The sequence below is a fragment of the Neophocaena asiaeorientalis genome, unplaced genomic scaffold (genome assembly GCF_003031525.2).
Source record: "Neophocaena asiaeorientalis asiaeorientalis breed wild unplaced genomic scaffold, Neophocaena_asiaeorientalis_V1.1 scaffold78, whole genome shotgun sequence".
NCBI lineage: Eukaryota > Metazoa > Chordata > Mammalia > Artiodactyla > Phocoenidae > Neophocaena > Neophocaena asiaeorientalis.
Window position 1 is genome coordinate 903,583 of NW_020175018.1, and position 16,279 is coordinate 919,861.

General features: G+C 49.4%; 1 protein-coding gene across 1 annotated transcript; it reads right to left on the reverse strand.

Annotated features, from left to right (window-relative positions):
• Positions 1 to 920: 920 nt before the first annotated feature.
• AMBP (alpha-1-microglobulin/bikunin precursor) lies at positions 921 to 15,021 on the reverse strand. The gene is made up of 10 exons (XM_024762569.1): positions 14,609 to 15,021; positions 13,270 to 13,412; positions 11,545 to 11,621; positions 10,490 to 10,606; positions 9,910 to 10,011; positions 9,095 to 9,141; positions 3,512 to 3,593; positions 2,241 to 2,408; positions 1,741 to 1,914; positions 921 to 1,025 (listed from the first exon to the last, which is right to left on the reverse strand). Exons 1-10 carry the CDS (start codon positions 14,723 to 14,725, stop codon positions 994 to 996), a joined length of 1,059 nt encoding a protein of 352 aa, XP_024618337.1. The 5' UTR covers positions 14,726 to 15,021; the 3' UTR covers positions 921 to 993.
• Between the last annotated feature and the right edge of the window lie 1,258 nt (positions 15,022 to 16,279).

The window sequence follows — 16,279 nt, forward strand, 5'->3', positions numbered from 1 at the left end:
CCGAGGGGGCTGCAAAGCTCTCTCCACCCAAATCCTTGCCTCTGGGTTCATCCCCTCAACACAGCATTCCACCTCAGAACCCAGGAAGCTGGGGTTTGGACTCTTGCAGCGGCAGCTGTCAGGACTCTGGGTGGATGGAGCCCAAAAGAGGTGTTTGTAAGTCCGATGTTTGTAAATCCGGTGTGTGTGAGCTGGAGGCTCCTGGAGTTGTGCGCTTGGGCCAAGTTGGTGCCTGAGCCACCCTGGACAGCCTACCTGCTCTCTTCCTCCAGGGAGCAGAAGCCGGGCCAGACCCAGGGCTTCCAGCTCCGGTCCAGGGCCAGCTGGTTGTCCTGGGCACAGCGCAAAGGGCGGTGACCATTCTCCTTCCGGGGCAAAGGGCCAGAGCAAGGATCCCAGGAAATGGGATCTCCAGGACCCTGTGGAGAAACAGCCCGAGGCCTTCCAGCCCCTGGCAGCTACTGCTGGGGATGCAGCTGTGAGCAAAGTAAACGCTGGCGTGCGGTTCTGTGCAGCCAAGGACAGGGGAATTCCTTCAGGCGCTCGTGGGGCATTTACCCAGACCCAGTTGGGCACACACTAGGGCACGGTGATTTCTTCTGACCCTGGGTCTCTGATGAGCCCTGTCAAACCCCTCCCAGAAACAAGTACCCAGAGTTTTCCCCTCTTTTCTCTTCTAGCTTTATTAAGACAAAACAATCGCATTTTATACAGAACTGGGATTTGTGTTTCATAGTTTGCATAGCCAATTTCATGTCCTGAAGATGGCTCTGTTACATTGCCAACACGTACATTTTTCACATGTGGGGAAAGCTGGGTTACTCATGCCTGCTCCCCAGCTTGTCTCCCCCTCCCCTCCCCCCATCTCATTATACTTCGTGATGAATCATCAGGACATGGAATTTCAGGAGTCTACAATTTGCCGCGGGACCCTGGGGCAGACGCTGGCCCTCGCGCTCCCTGTGGCCTGTGGACCTCTGGCCTGTGGGCTGCTCAGCCGGAGAAGCGCAGCAACTCCTCCTCCCCTGTGGACACAGAGAGGCTCGGGGAGTAGGTGTGGGGTCGTCCAGGGGTCTGTGGGTGGGGACGGTCAGGGGATGGGGATGCCTCATAGAGGAGGGACGGCAGCTTGGGCTGAGCTTAAGCCTGAGCCTGAGGCCAGAAACTTCTGCTTGCGGAGTGACTCGATTATCTCCAGAGTGCGTTCCACGGAATGATCTGATTTTTTGCCTCCTGATTTACCTTAGGTACCATTTTCCCAGTGGGGAGATAAGGCACAGAAATCTTTAACGGCTGCTGTTCCCTGGAATGCTATTCCTGTTATCATTATAACATCACCACCGTTATTAGTAACGGCTGCCGCTAGATGGATGTGGACCGTGCGAGGCTCTGTGAAGTAGGTACTTCGTCCCATTTTACAGAAGAGAAAACTGAGGCTTAAATTGACACTCAGTGTGGCCAGCCCAAATGTGGCAATGCCGGGATTGGAGCCCAGTTCTGCCCCACTCAGCCTGTCCTGCCTTCCCTCTGCCTGGGCCCAGATGCCCCATCCCAGCTGGGGTAAGGCCTCAGGCTTGGCCCCATTTTACAGGTGGGAAACTGAGGTCCAGAGAGTGGATGGGCTGGTCACCTGGTACAGAGTACAGAACTCAGCTTTCCAGACCCTCACCTCCTACCAGGGCTCCCCCACCTGGACCCTGATATCCCCCAGGCCCAGCCTGGCATTGTCGGGCCTCCTACCTTCACCAGGGATGCCACAGTACTCCTTGCACTCCTTCTCTGAGTAGAACTGGTTGCTGTTGCCCTTGCAGCCCCCGTAGATGAAGAGGACGCACTTCCCCTTGACAGCATCAAATGCCCAGAGCTGGGTGGAGCCTCGGCAGGGGCCAGGGACTATGGGGAGATTGCAGGCCTCTGTGGAGTGGGAGGGAGGTACAGAGCATTGGAAGTCCTTAGGATCGCTGACCTGAGACACCCATCAAAGGGCCTGAGCCAGGGACCCTGCTCATCCACAACACCTAGACCCCTTTTTATAGATTGAGAAATGGGACCACAAGAAGACATACGTGCCGAGGGTCACCCATACCCAAGTGTGCAATTCCTATGACTTCAGGAAACTTGCCCTGGAATTCCACCACTGGAGCATCCTCTCTTAGCTACCTGTTCAATGGACAGGTGGTCTGTCTGGAGGACAGGGTTGGGGGGCACAGGGGGAGGTGGAGAGGTGGGGCCACACTCACCCACGGTCCGGCAGGTCTGCAGACACTCCTTCTCCGAGACAAAGTTGTTGCCGTTCCCCATGCAGCCACCATAGTGGAAGGTCTCGCAGGCCATGGATGAGCCATTATAGAAATACCTCTGAATCATCCCCAGGCAAGGACCTTGTGAGTAGCCCAGCTGGCAGGAATCTGGAGAGGGGCAGAACAGCAGTGCTCACTGAATGCTGACTGTGTACCTGTCACCGGGCTGGATACTTTAACAGGTGTCATCTCATTTAGTTTTCATCTCTGCATTAAGAGGAACGATTCTCAATTCATTTTAAAGGTAAGGAAATTGACTCCCTGAGAGGTAAAGTGACTTGCCCAGAGTTACATAGAGCTGAAATTCAAAGCCATATTTGCTGGATTCCAAAAACCCATGCTCATTCCATTCCATAACGTGGGGAGTTACCAACGACCCAGAGACCCAACATCCCCTGTGTTGGTCTTGTCTGCCCAAAGACTCGGTAAGGATAGTAGTTGATGATACATTCACCAGCACCCATGCCAGCCAGCCTGACCTCTGCCTTATATCCCACCCCCGTGCCTTTGCTCTCGTGATTCCTGCCCCTAGAATGCCTTCCTTCCTAAAACCATATCTGGACACAGCATGAATTCCCCTTCACCCAGGAAGTCCTCCTTGATCACCTCGTCCTCCATTTTCTGAACTCCCCCAGGCTTTTAGCTGACCCTCCCTTTTGGGTCCCTCACTTTCTTCCTTGACTGCCTCCTCTACTAGACCAGAAGGTCCAAAAAGATGTGGGTGGTTCGTCTCCATGACCCCAATGCCCAGCACAGAGTCTGGGGTGGAGCAGGGTCAGGGTTCAGTGTTTGCTGAGAGATTTGGAGATTGATCATTTTATCAATCACAAAAAGCATTCTCAGGTTCTCGCTCATGTGCTCGCACAGGAGCCCTGAAGGTCAGCTCAGCAGGCTGTTATCCCATCGTACAGATGAGAAAGCCACGGCTAGGAGGCCACATAGCGATACAGACAAGCCAAGAACTCGCTTCTCATCGTGGAGCTGAGACTTGCTAAGCTCAGGGACCATGCCTTACACTCCTCTCTCTCCCCCCATAACCGCTGGCACAGGGCAGAGTACCGGATTTGCCCTTTCTAGGCTCAATCCTTGATTCTAGCAGAAAAAATAAGAAAGACTTCACGGTGATGAGGGCAGCTGGGGCGAGCCAACTGTGGACCCTTCCTCTCTGGAGTGTGGCAGAAGGGGATTTAAAAAAGGGGGATGATCATTACCTTCTTTCTTGCCGAAATCAGTTACTAGTTGTCCAGCCCCTGATCCTTCCTCTTCCTGGGGCAGAACAGCCCGCCGGGCTCTCTGGGGGAAGAAAGAGAAGAAGCTGTTGCAGGGATCTGGCCACTGCTGCTCCCCTATACCCCTGGAATATATAAACAAACCATTTGCTTTGGGGATCAGGGGGTAGACAGAAACACTACTAGATTGGTTAATGGCCTGTTTTCCCCAAAGCTTCAACCTGAATTCCAGGATAGGCATCACGAGATAGATTTCTGGTCTGAAATGACAAATCAGAACAATACCTACATATCCAGCTTCCAGCTGAAATGCCCAGAGGAATATAATAATGGAAAAGAAACCTAACCCAGAGTTGGGAACCAGAGAAGAGCAGCATTCCCATACTAGAAACTAAAAGGCATTTCTACACAAGGGAGTGGGAGTGGGAGTGACTTGCAGGAAAGGCCGACCAAACCATCGTTAACTGCTTACAACGGAAAAGTCATGTGGAGAGTAAGAAGGGACCCCGAGATTGACCCTAATACTCCTAGATATGGGGGTGGGGTGGGGGTGGGGACTGCAGAGCAGGGCAGGCTGCCAAAGCTGTCAAAAGGATCTCTGGGAGTAGAGTCCACTGAGGTACAGTCCCGGGACAATCACAGAAGGATGAGCAGGGACACTGCCGGCCATCAGGCAGTCTTCCTGCCCACAGGTGAGACCTGGAATCTGAAAAGGTAAAACCGTAGTAACCTTCAACTTTTCCCTTCTCCTTTGAAGGTGCAACTGAAGCTGTGATCAGGGACTCCCACTGTCTACCAGAACCCATCTCAAGCTGGTTGCACATAGGTCTTCCTTGGTGAGGATGAAGGAAAAGAGAAAAATCATGGAACGAATTAAATAATGCAACTGCTCAGAAGAATCACACTGAGCTGGAGAAATATCTCCACTAAACACAGGGTGTAGGTAAGAAACAGAAGAAAACTAAAACCATCAATGAAATTCGAGACGGCATTGCATCAACGTTAACAGGAGCCCGCAGTTATGCAGATGAATAATATGGGAGAAGTAGAAAGTTACTGGAGGTGAAAAGGATTTTGTTAAATTTAACCACACAGTAGGGATAATAAACTGCAGTTTAAAGATATGAGAAATAAACTCACAGAATAGGAATCCTAGAAGGAGAGGCAAACAATATAGAAATAATAGAAGAAAAGTTTTCCAAGTTGAAGAGAGACTTGAGTTGTTCAATTATAAGGGCTCAAAGGGAAAGAGAGAAAATTAATGAAGAGTCCTATCTCGACATTTCCTAGAGACAAAGGATAAAGAGCCTAGTAGTGGCCCTCAGAGTAAACGAGAGCATTTAATAACAGAAGCGGCAGAGGAATGTCTGAAGGTTGTAAGAGGGTAAAGGTTGTAACCCAGGGATTCTCCACTCAACCAGGCTGTTGATCGTGTGATATAAACACAGAAAGCTATTCTCAGACATGCAAAGATCCTGTAGTTCTCCACCATGTACCTTTCCAGAAAATAATTACTTACAGAAATATTCCCAACACTTGAGAAGGGAACCTAAATACAAGAAGATGCATGATGTGGTAGAAAAGAAATGATGGTAAACTAGAAAGCCAGTAAAATAGAGAGTTGAGGTTAAATTGTTGTTAAAATCATCATTCAACTTAATGTAAATGTTAAAAGTAATTCTCCAAACAAAAGGTGGAAAATATAAGCATCAATCTCAGATTATATCCACAAAAATGAGGATGTGGGAAGCCTGGAAGGAAGCTGCCTTTCTCTCTTTTCCAAGGGAAGTCATCAGTTATTGTTTCATTCTTTTTTTTTTTTTTTTTTTTTGGTACGCGGGCCTCTCACTGTTGTGGCCTCTCCCGTTGTCGAGCACAGGCTCCGGATGCGCAGGTTCAGAGGCCATGGCTCACGGGCCCAGCCGCTCCGCAGCACGTGGGATCTTCCCGGACCGGGGCACGAACGTGTGTCCCCTGCATCGGCAGGTGGACTCTCAACCACTGCGCCGCCAGGGAAGCCCTATTGTTTCATTCTTGACATGGATGAAGAAGCACAGACTCAGCTGAGATCTGGATTAAGATGGCAGATAGAAATTTCCCTCAAAATTACCCTCTCCATTACCGAGCCATCGGCAAAAAATGAATTCAGAAATCCCAGCCCCCAAGTATTGATCAACACCACTGAAATGAGGAAAGGGGCACAATTTAAAGGAAAAACTAAAGCTCTCGATCCAATAATCTGGAGCTGAACAGGAAGGTCAGCAAGGTTCAGCTCCTGACCTGCCCTCCAACTCCCAGTCCTGGCAAGTCATCAAATTTCTGATAACTCTCCCTAATACTCCCAAGTCCTGAGAGAAGAAAATTGTGGGGAACCCTATCTTTTTCCTCTTCTGATAGAGGAGTAGTGAAAATAACTTCTGGGGAAAAAAAGAGGAAAATAGACTAGAGCCTGACTCTTTCTAAGTGAAGGTTCTGGGGCTACACAGTCTAATGCTCCAGGGGGCGTCACTGGGGGCAGATGTACCTTGCTGCCAGCCCCGACTAGGTGGAATGAATCCCCATAGTATATTTATCAGTCCTTCCAAAGAGAATGCAAAGCGAGTGGATTCCAACCAACTCTGGACTTCAGAAAAGTGGATGGAACACAAAAAACCCAGACCTTACTCTCAATTCGAGTGGGAGGGGACTAAGCTTATATTTGCAGGAAGAGAGCCAAGGAATAAATGAAACCTCCACGCCACCATATCAGAATAAACAGAAAGTCTATCTAAAACGGACTAAGCAGGAGTCAGATAAAAAGAAGTGATACAGAAACTATGCAGACCCACTTCAGAAATGAATGAATAAGTAGCCTGAACTAGAGAAAGAGCCCAAGAGTCCAGTGGTGGACATGGCCATGAACTGCCAAGTCCTCCCATCAGCAATGGATTTATATTCCCAGCTACCCACTGTCAGCCCCTGTTGGAGACTACCTCAGCTAAGGGAGCCCTCTCATTCAAGATCATGCTCCCTTCCCAGACTGATCAACATAGGGTATTAAGGCTCCGTCCCTTGGCCCCATCATGGGACAACTCCCAAGGGTGGTCCTGGTTCCAGAGCTCCCTACGGGGTTGCTTGAGCCATTGTTGTGACTGCCCTGCAGCTCTCCTTCTGCCTCTGCCCAGTCTTCCCTTTGTCTCTTCCGTCCATGTATGTTGATGTAGGGAACCCAACCTAGAAGAAAACATAACTCAAGAAGCAGAAGGAAATCCCTCTTTGGCCTCAAGTTATGGAATTACATAATAAGAACATGCACGTATTAAGACAAGATTCAAAGATGAAATGGTAAATGCTGACAGAATAAGACGAAGAGAGAACCCAGGCCTAAATAAACAAATTGAGAAGCAAAACAACATCGGTTCAGGGCTCGTGAATAAATTAGGAATAGCAAGGAGCAGAAAGAATAGATGTTGCTAAATAGAAGATTGTCATAGAAGAGACAGTCCCAGTGGATGCAAATAAAAGCAATTTGAGAAAAGCTAGTACATGATGGAGGATAAAGATGCTCCAGGATGAGAGGACAAGTGTTCGCCAGATGGCAAGACTCAACAAAGCGATTAGAAGATGAATTCCATATCATGAGAGAGAGTTTCCTGAAATACAGTAGAAATGTCATCTGTGGATGGAAAGAGTATGGTGTATTCCAGGAAGTTTTGATATAGACTCTCAACCCCAAGACATGTCCTTGTTAAGATGTTGACTTCTTATCAAGGAGAAAGTCTGTCCAGGCATCTGAGCAGAAGAAACAAATTGCTTCCAAGGAGAAGAAATATCAGGCTGGCCTCAGGCTTCCCTGCCGCGGTCATCAGTGTGGAAGAACAATGGAGCAGTGCACACAAAGCTTCTTCTGAGGGAGAGAAAACATGACCTTAGAATTTGACACTCAAGCGAAATACCCTTCAAGGATGAAGGAAATGGGCAGACATTCTCAAACAGGGAAGAATTCTGGGATTAAAACACCCATGAACCTTCCTTGAAAACAGCACTTGGTAAAAAAAAAAACATGGCACTAAGAGATTAATAGAAAGAATAACTCAGGAATGGTGAAGCTGTGTTATATTCACTAAGGGTGAATGTAGACTCCATTAAAATATAGAACTATTACTAGATGTCTGGGAATCGTGATGACAGAGCAGAATGGGGATGGTATCAGTCTGGACAACATAAAAGCAAAAGGGAAGAGAAGATGGAACCAAGTTTGGGAGTGAGGATGTCTGTCTTCCAAATCTTGCAGACAGCAGATATTCTCTAAAAGCATACATAGCGATGCCAGCCTCTTAAATATTAGCTCATAACCTTGACTTTATCTAGAGCATTCTTTAAGGAGTAAATCTCTTGTGGATAATAAATATTTATTTGAAGTTTTTTTTTAAAACCTTCAAACTTCAGGGCTTTTTTTCCTGTCATTCCGCACGGCTTGCGGAATCTTAGTTCCTTGACCAGGGATCAAACCCGGGTCCCCTGCAGTGGAAGTGTGCGTCATTCCGCACGGCTTGCGGAATCTTAGTTCCCTGACCAGGGATCAAACCCGGGTCCCCTGCAGTGGAAGTGTGGAGTCCTAACCAGTAGACCACCAGGGAATTCCCCAGAGCCCTTTTAAATTCGAGTAAAACTACAAGGAATGCCTTTTAAAATTTAGAAATAGCATCTGTAATGTAATTCCATTTAATAATAGCACATTTAAATCTATCCAACCTTCCTTCTATCTGCCCCTCTCCAGGTGTATGCGGGTCAAATTACCAGAGTAATGTGACTGCTGGTAGGTGTTGGGTGGTGGAATTTTTTAAAACTTATTTTTTATACCTTTATACTGCACTTTTTTGATTCTTTATATTGATCGTATGTTAGTTTTATAATAACAATGGTAATTTTTTCTAAAAAATATGTAAGCAAACAAATAATATGTTAACAGTGTTAATTCTGTGTAGGAATAAGGACATTATTGTCTTTTTTTTTTTTTTTTTGCTTTCTTGTAGTTTTTCAAATTTTCAAGAATATGTTTCTAAAATAAATATTACATGTATATATGTACTTACATACACATATATAGATATATACACTAAATTAGGATATATAATTTCCAAATAATCAGAGAAAGAAAGAATGAAGACTTAATATGGCAAAAGGCAGGAAAATAAAACAGAAGAAGGAAGCCCCGCAAATCAGTCAGCACAGGAGAGCCACTGGTTTGAGAAGCGGCTTTGCTCTCGGATTTGCGTTTTTGGGGGATCAATTGACTTTATTTTCATTTATTGCGTATCGAGTATCATTATCTCATTATTGAGTATGTCACTGCTTTTAGGCACCATGCTAAGACCTTTTCTAACATGTCACTGGATTCTAACACCTGGAAGGTAAAGGTAATTACCCTATTTCACAGATGAGGAAAGTGACATCCAGATGGGGCAACAGTTAGCCCAATGGCAGAACATGCCCATCACTGCCTTCTCTCAACGACCCCACCTACCAGCACAGCAGGGCCTAAGTGGGCAGGGTGGGGATGGGGTGGGGGGCAGAGGTACTCACCGAGAATGGAGTGGGCGCTGGTTCCTGCTCCCCAGGGACACACTCACCTTGGGCAGAGGACAGGAGAGAGGGGGAATGAGACCCAGACATCCCAGACCCAGACAGGCTTTGTTTCTTCCACAGAGCTAATGACTACGTGTCAGGCGGGATGTGTGCTGGGACCTGTCTCATGCATTAGCCCACTTCATGGATGGCTCCACCCCCATGGCTTGCTGCAGGTCATTTGTTGGAAAAGTGATAGACTGGTGGCCGCACCACGGTCACAACCTGCATCGTCTCCACCCCCAACCAGCATTTCATGGCTGATATCTGTTGAGCGCTTACTAGACACCAAGTGTGACGCTATTGTATTTAATGGCTTTATTTCATTGACTCCTCACAGCAACTTCTAAAGGAGGCATTATTATCCCCATTTTACAGATGAGGAAATGAGGCTCTGGAAGGGTGACCAGCCAGAAGCCACCCAGCTCAATCTGAACCTTGGTGCTCTAACTCCAGAGCCCAGGCTCCTAACCCCAACACTACTGCCTCCCAAGAGGTAGCCGCGGATTCTGGCTATAACCAAACTTAGACAGGTGGCAGCAGAGGGAACTCTGAATTGGGTCTACTCTCAGCTTCGCCAGGTACGCTCTGTGCGACTTGGAGCAAATCCAGAGGCCCGAGCTGCCTGTTCTATAAAGAGGGGAGGGGGATCGTAGCTCAGCTTATCTCAGAGGGTTATGGGAAAGACCCAGGGACTGGGAAGATGTGCTCTGGGGGTCGTGAAGGATAAGACGGGTATCAGAAATGGGAGGTGGGGTGGAGGTGTCACTTACCTCTGTCGGGCATCGTGAAGATGGCGTCCTCAGGGATGCCCACACCCAGGGCAACTTCCCTGAACTGCTCCAGCAGGGTTTCCCGAAGCTGTGGCTCCCGTCCTGCAAGTAGGAAGCAGGGGAGACTCCTAGAACCACAGGTACCTGGGCCGTCAGGGCCTGAGGTTATTTTGCCCAGGGAGTTTCATTTCGGGGAAGTTTGAAAACTGTCGGCCCAATTCCATCTCTTCGATACCCTGATGGAAACCTCAGCTCCAGAAGAGGGTGAGGTGTCCCTCCCAGGCTCCCCATCTGGGTCTCCCAACTCCCCACACAGCTCTCTTTCCACTGGTTCTGTGAAGGGCCCGAAGGCTCTGGAATTCTCTGGAATTTTCAAGATCAAAAGGAGAGGATTCTGCCTCAAATGGAAGACTGAGCTCTACCTCCTCTAGGGAGAGTAAATGTTTTCACCTTTCCCTTAACTGGAGTTTTGTCAGAAGGAAAAAGCAAAACTCCCTGCTCTTCCCCACTCCATTTCCCTAGATCCCGGGTCTCCTCCCAACCCCAGCTCCAACGAGTGTACCATGTTCCAGGCCTTTACCATAGAGCTTGGCAGTAATGGTGGGTCCATGGCGGCGGCTGAATTTCTTGGTCAGAAAAATGGCATACTCGTCATAGTTGGTGTAGACCACATAGGACTCCATAGTGATGTTCCATTCTGCATGGAAGATTCAGGAAGACAAAAAAATCAGTGGTCAGAAGGCTTCTAGCCTGAGATCCTTCACCTATTCACCCACACATCATCTATTCATCCATCCTTCTGTTCACCCATCCCTTCCATATATTTATTAACCGTCTTCACTCTCTCCCTCTCCATCCATCCATCTCCTCCACATATTCATCATTAATTCAACCACCATCATTCCATCCATCCATCCTCATCATATATCAATCCATAAATTCATCCATTTTCTTTTTCCTTCTTTTTTTCTTTCTTTCTTTCTTTTTCTTTCTTTCTTTCCTTCTTTCCTTCTTTCCTTCCTCCCTTCCCTCCCTCTTTCCTTCCTTCTTTCCTCCATTCATTAATCCATCGATTATCTATTAAATGATTGATTGACTACCCAACTAATCTACCATCATACTTATACTCACTTACCATTTGTTAATTCTCTCATTTATTTATCCAACCCCAAACATTCAACCCCTGACATGATTATTTGATGCATAGAGCAAATTCAGTAAACATCTGCTGGATTCATGATTAAACTCATGTCCAAGTCCCTCCGTCACTTGGCACCACACACACTGTATATGGTAGATGCCTGGCAAGTTTTTACCAGCTGACTGCAGATGCCTAACACGAGGACTGATGAAATCTTGATGTTATCCTTAGCATTCAGCACCATGGCTCAAATTCTGGATGAGCACGTGCATGGCAGGGCAGGGGCGGGGGGAGGGACAGAGAGAGAAAAAGAAAGAAGGAGAGAGAGAAGGAGAAGGAGGGGGAAATTTGGAGGGAGGCTAGATGACCGCAGAAAAGTGGGAGGAAAAGTTGTAGGGGCAGAGAGGGCTGAGGCAGAAGGAAAGAGCGCTTAAGACATCAGGTATCTTTTAGCAAAGGAGGGAACTGTAGATGTCTCCTTTGACTCAACTTACTGGGTTTGTGATAGAGGAACTTTCCGTCAGTGCCTGTTTTCTCATAAGCCCCAGAGATCGCCTCACAGACACCTTTCCTGGAAATGAACAAACCAAAAGGAAGGTAACTTCTGGCAGAGACCATGGTCCTGACACCCCATTCTCCTGCAGGGTCCTTCTAAATGCCTTTTTTTTTTTTAATTTTTTAAATTTTTAATATTTTTTTAAATTAAATTTTTAAATTTTTTTTAACTTTTTTTAAAATTTTTAATTTTTTTTTTTTAATTTGGAAAGTAACATTTCCAAATATCTGGTTTAATTCTCACACCAGCCCTGCGAGACACAAATTTCACATGAGAGAACAGAGGGACAGAGAAAAAAAGGAACTAATCCATGCTAACCTCTTGGTAAACCCAGCACTAAAAATCAACTTCCTTAAGCAAATCTGCACATCCTACCTAGGCACCATGAAGTCAGAATGATGAATGAACACATTAATTCATGTATTACTTTTTGTCTCTCTCATTTTCCTCACCTGAGAAATGGGGATAATGATAGCTTCTACCTCACATGGTGGTTGTGAGGATCAACTGAGATATTATATGCAAAAAGCTTAGAGTAAACACTATGCACTTATTAGGTATTATTGTTACTATGATTATCATTTATCTTATTAATATTTAATGAGCAGCATCTATGTGCCAGGCACTGTGCTACATGCTGGGGATACAGAGGAGGGCAGGACAGACCCTGTCCCCTCATGGAGCTTATAATTGAGTGAGGTGGGTGGGCAGGCCAGGGGCAGATGCAGTCAGTGTGAGAATTGCCACAAGGGGTGGGGTGGAGCCCGAGGTGCTCCGAGAACACAGAAGAAGGCATGTAACCTCAACCTGGGTTGGGGGGAGTCAGGGACGACTTCCTGGAGGAAGTGACAAAGAACCTGAGTCCTGAAGGATCCATAGGAGTTAGTGCAGGGAGGTGGGGAGAGGTTTTCGGATAGAAGAAACATCCAATGCAAAGGTCCAGAGGATGGAGGGTTCCAGGGACTGAAAGAAGGTCCACTTGGGTGGGTCACAGAGTACATGGCAGAGAGTGGGGCAGGGAACAGTGAGTGCTTGGGGGTCGGGGGCAGGGAGTGCTGAAAGGCCACGTTGAAGAGTTGAATTTTATTCCCAAGGGCAATAGGGAGCCCTGGAAAGGTTTAAGCAGATTTGAGTTTTTGAAAGGTCTTTCTGGTTGCTGGGTGATGAAAGGATTGGATGGAAAGTTGGCGACTAGAGGTGGGGAGAAGTGTAGAGAGGCTACTGTAGACAACCAGGAAAGAAAGGGAGGTGGCTTGGTCCAGGGTGGTGGCGGTGAAGAGGAGACAAGTGAACAGACTGGAGGGATTTAGGAAGGGCAGGGACAGGGCTTGATGATGGATTGAATGGCCGTGGCAGTGGAAAGAGGAGTCTAGGACAGCCGCCTCCCACCCAGCTTTCCAAGATGGGAGCGGGGGAGGAGTGCCCTTACTGAGCTAAGGGCACCCAAGGGGAAAGAGCAGGTTGGAAAGCAGGCACAGTGTTGGGGGCGTTGCCCTTGAGGTGGAGGTGGGACAACTAGAAAGGGCTGCCCTGGTGGAGGGCGGCAGAGAGGTCTGGAGCTCAGGGCCGAGCCCTGGCTGGAAGTGGAGACCTGTCACTTTCTAGGATGGGGTGGTGACTGAAGCCAGGGCAGGGGGTGGGGTGGAGGTGGGTCCCCACTCACCGCCAGTGAGTATTAGTTACGCTGATCTCCCTGTCCGTTGCTCCCTCTCCCAGCACCAGCGAGCTCATGGTCATCTTGTCCTTGAACCTCTTCAGCCACGGGCAGGTGGAACCCACGGCCACGTGGAACCATTTCCCGTAGATCTAGGAGGCAGCCACAAGCTCTGAGGATCTGGACCTCGAGGAAGATTTGGAGGATATCTGTCCCCCTCCCTCCTCTCAGTGACTTCTCCTCCTAAGTGATCATCCTTGTCTTAAAGGTAATTGGAGGCTTCGAGGGAGGATGGAGCCCTGATGGAGGAACTCCAGGCATCGGGGCCAACTTAGGAAGGAGATGTGCAGGGTGGCCCCACCTCGCTGGCAGAGGGCCTGACTCTGCTGAGATGTGGGATCTGGGCTGCTCACCTGGACGGGGTCCAAATCTCCAAGCCCTAAGGTCATCATCAACCATCGCTCCCCAAAGCAGGAGTCCTGTCTTCTACTCCTCTGGGGACAGGGTACTCACCACCTTGCACACAGCCCATACCTCCATGTTAGAAAATATCTCCTTTCCCTCAGCTGCATCTGACCCAGGGCAAGCCTGCCGCCTCTTTCTCCTGAAAAGGCCCTCAGGTCCCCGCAGACTCTTCGCCGTCCCTGACCACCAGAGGCCCTCTCCTCACGCCTCTCCTCCACAGCCTTCCTCATCCCTGAACATAAGCAAAGTCCTCAGGCCAGCACAGCTACAAGGGTCTGACGGAACCCAGGATGGTGGTAGAGGGGCAGGCCCCGTTCAAGGTCACCCAGCGCTTCGGGCAGAGCTGGGGCCGGAGGGAAGACTCCCCACACACAGCGCCCTGCCTGGGCCTCTTAATCCCACCAGCCTGACCTCTGTCGTGCTTCTCATCTCCCCATAATCCCACACGTAGGGCGGAGGGCCCAGGACGGGCTAACAGAGATGCTACGAGGGAGGTGAGGACTTGAAGGTTGAAGGGCTGCGGGGTGGAGGGTCACAAAAACCTCGGTGCTGCTGGGGGCTGCAGGGCAGCAGTCAGCACCGAGCCTTTTCTGGGTGGGTTCTAATCAGAGCATGGGTTCCCCTGGGAACCCGAGAGGGCAGGTTCAGACGTGAGGACCTTTGACTCAGAATGTCAGCCTGGAGGCCCACAGAACGGTGCATGCAGAATTGCAGCTTCAGCAGATCCCTGAGAGTCTGGGCAGCAGCAAAGGCCCTGAGGGAACCACGCGTGGAGTTCCAGATGCGGAGACTGAGAGCCCGGGGCCTAGGACTTGCCCCTCCCCTGCAGCAAGGCCCAGCCGCTCGGACACCCTGCCATCGCTGCCAGAGAGGCCAGCCTTACCCTAGACAGGTCGAAGTTCTCCTGCACTTGGATGTCGTCGGGCAACGTCGTCACAGGGCTGGCACTCACCGCCAGGCAGGCAGTCAGCTGCAAGAGCAGGGCCCCAAGACTCTGCATGGCTCCGGGCTCCTCCGCCTGGGGACAGAAGAGCCACCACCTCCCTGCACGAGGCAGCTATGGACTGGGGCTGGGGAACGGGCCTGTGGCTGTAGATGACCTTGCTGTTTGCTCTGTTCAGCTGGGACCAATCAGGGCCCCAAGGCCAGGGCCAATCGATCCCTTGTAGTGCCCAGGCCGGGGTCAGGGTCCCGAGGGGCCAGGGTGGCTGCTTCAGAGGAGCTGCTGGCCAAATGCAACCCGGTCCTGGTGCAGCCGGGCGCTAGGTTCAGGCCCCACGAAGGCTTTCCCAGAAACTCCTCACCTGTCCCAGGTGGGATGAAGAGATGGGCAGCCCCTGGCCCTTCCCACTGGGTCGTTCCACCTGTAAGCCAGGAGGACAAGCCTGACTGGCCCATTTCTCACATGAGAAAACTGGGGCCCAGGGAGAGGAAGTGACTTAGCAGAGACACTAGGGAGGTCTGTGGCAGAGCCAAGACAAGAGCTCGGGTGTCCTGTCCCCAGAGTTCCTTCTCTGACCCGTGGCTTCCCACAGCCCTAGCAAATAATAGTAGAAATGATGTTGATGGTGTTCACAGCTTCCACTCCCTGAGCACCTGCTATGTGCCAGCTGTCTACCGGCACTTCACCCCGGCCACGGAATTGATCATCCCCACAACAACCTCATCAAGTAGGTGCTATAATTCCCCTTCATAGGTAGGGCATTTGAGTCTCCAAGAGGTCAAGTGACTTGCCTAGGGTCTCCCAGCTGGGAAGCAGCATTGCTGGGAGAGGCAGCATCTGGTGCTGGCTGAGAGCGTGGACTCGGGAGCCAGACTGCTTTCTGTGCCACTCACTGGCTGTGTGGCCTCGGGTGAGTGACTTTCCCTCTCAGTGCCTCCGTGCCCTCATCTGCAAATGGGGATAATAGTAGTGCCTGGTTCAGAACATCATCACGAGGATTGATGGAGTTACGCTTGTAAAGCACTAGGACAGTAGCCAGCAATGGTAAGAGCGGAATGTGTATGTAAGGTTGGATAGCGTCTCGCCCAAATTCATGTGCACCCGGGACCTCAGACTGTGGCCTTATTTGCATAATTAGTTCAGGTGAGGTCATACTGGAGGAGGGTGGACCTAAACCCAAGGACTGATGTCTTCATAAGAGAAAGTGGGGGGGGGTGAGATTTTGATACAGGGACACACAGACACACAAGGAAGACGGCCACGCGAAGACCGAGGCAGAGCTTGGAATGAGGCAGCAGTAAGCCAAGGAATGCCAAGGGCTGCTGGCAGAAGCTAGGAAGGATTTTCCCCTAGAACCTCCAGGAAGAACGCGGCCCTCCTGACAACTTGGTATTGGACTTGTAACCTCCAGAACTGTGAGGAAAATACATTGCTGTTGTTTTATACCACCCAGTTTGTGGTGTTTATTAATAGCAGCCTTAGGAAACTAGACAGTATCCATTGCATTAAAATATTTAAATGGGAATTTTTTAAAAACCCAGGTCTGTTTGTCTCCATAGATCAAACTCTTGCCAGTGATACTGCAGGCCCTCTCTAGGAAGAGCCCTTCTC

Coding starts and splice junctions, on each gene's coding strand:
- AMBP (XM_024762569.1), bottom strand. CDS start 14,725: ATGCAGAGTCTTGGGGCCCTGCTCTTGCAGCTGACTGCCTGCCTGGCG. Junction 10,607..11,544: donor GTTCCTCTATCACAAACCCA/GTAAGTTGAGTC, acceptor TCTTCCATGCAG/AATGGAACATCACTATGGAG. Junction 1,026..1,740: donor CTGTGGCATCCCTGGTGAAG/GTAGGAGGCCCG, acceptor CTGTGTCCACAG/GGGAGGAGGAGTTGCTGCGC.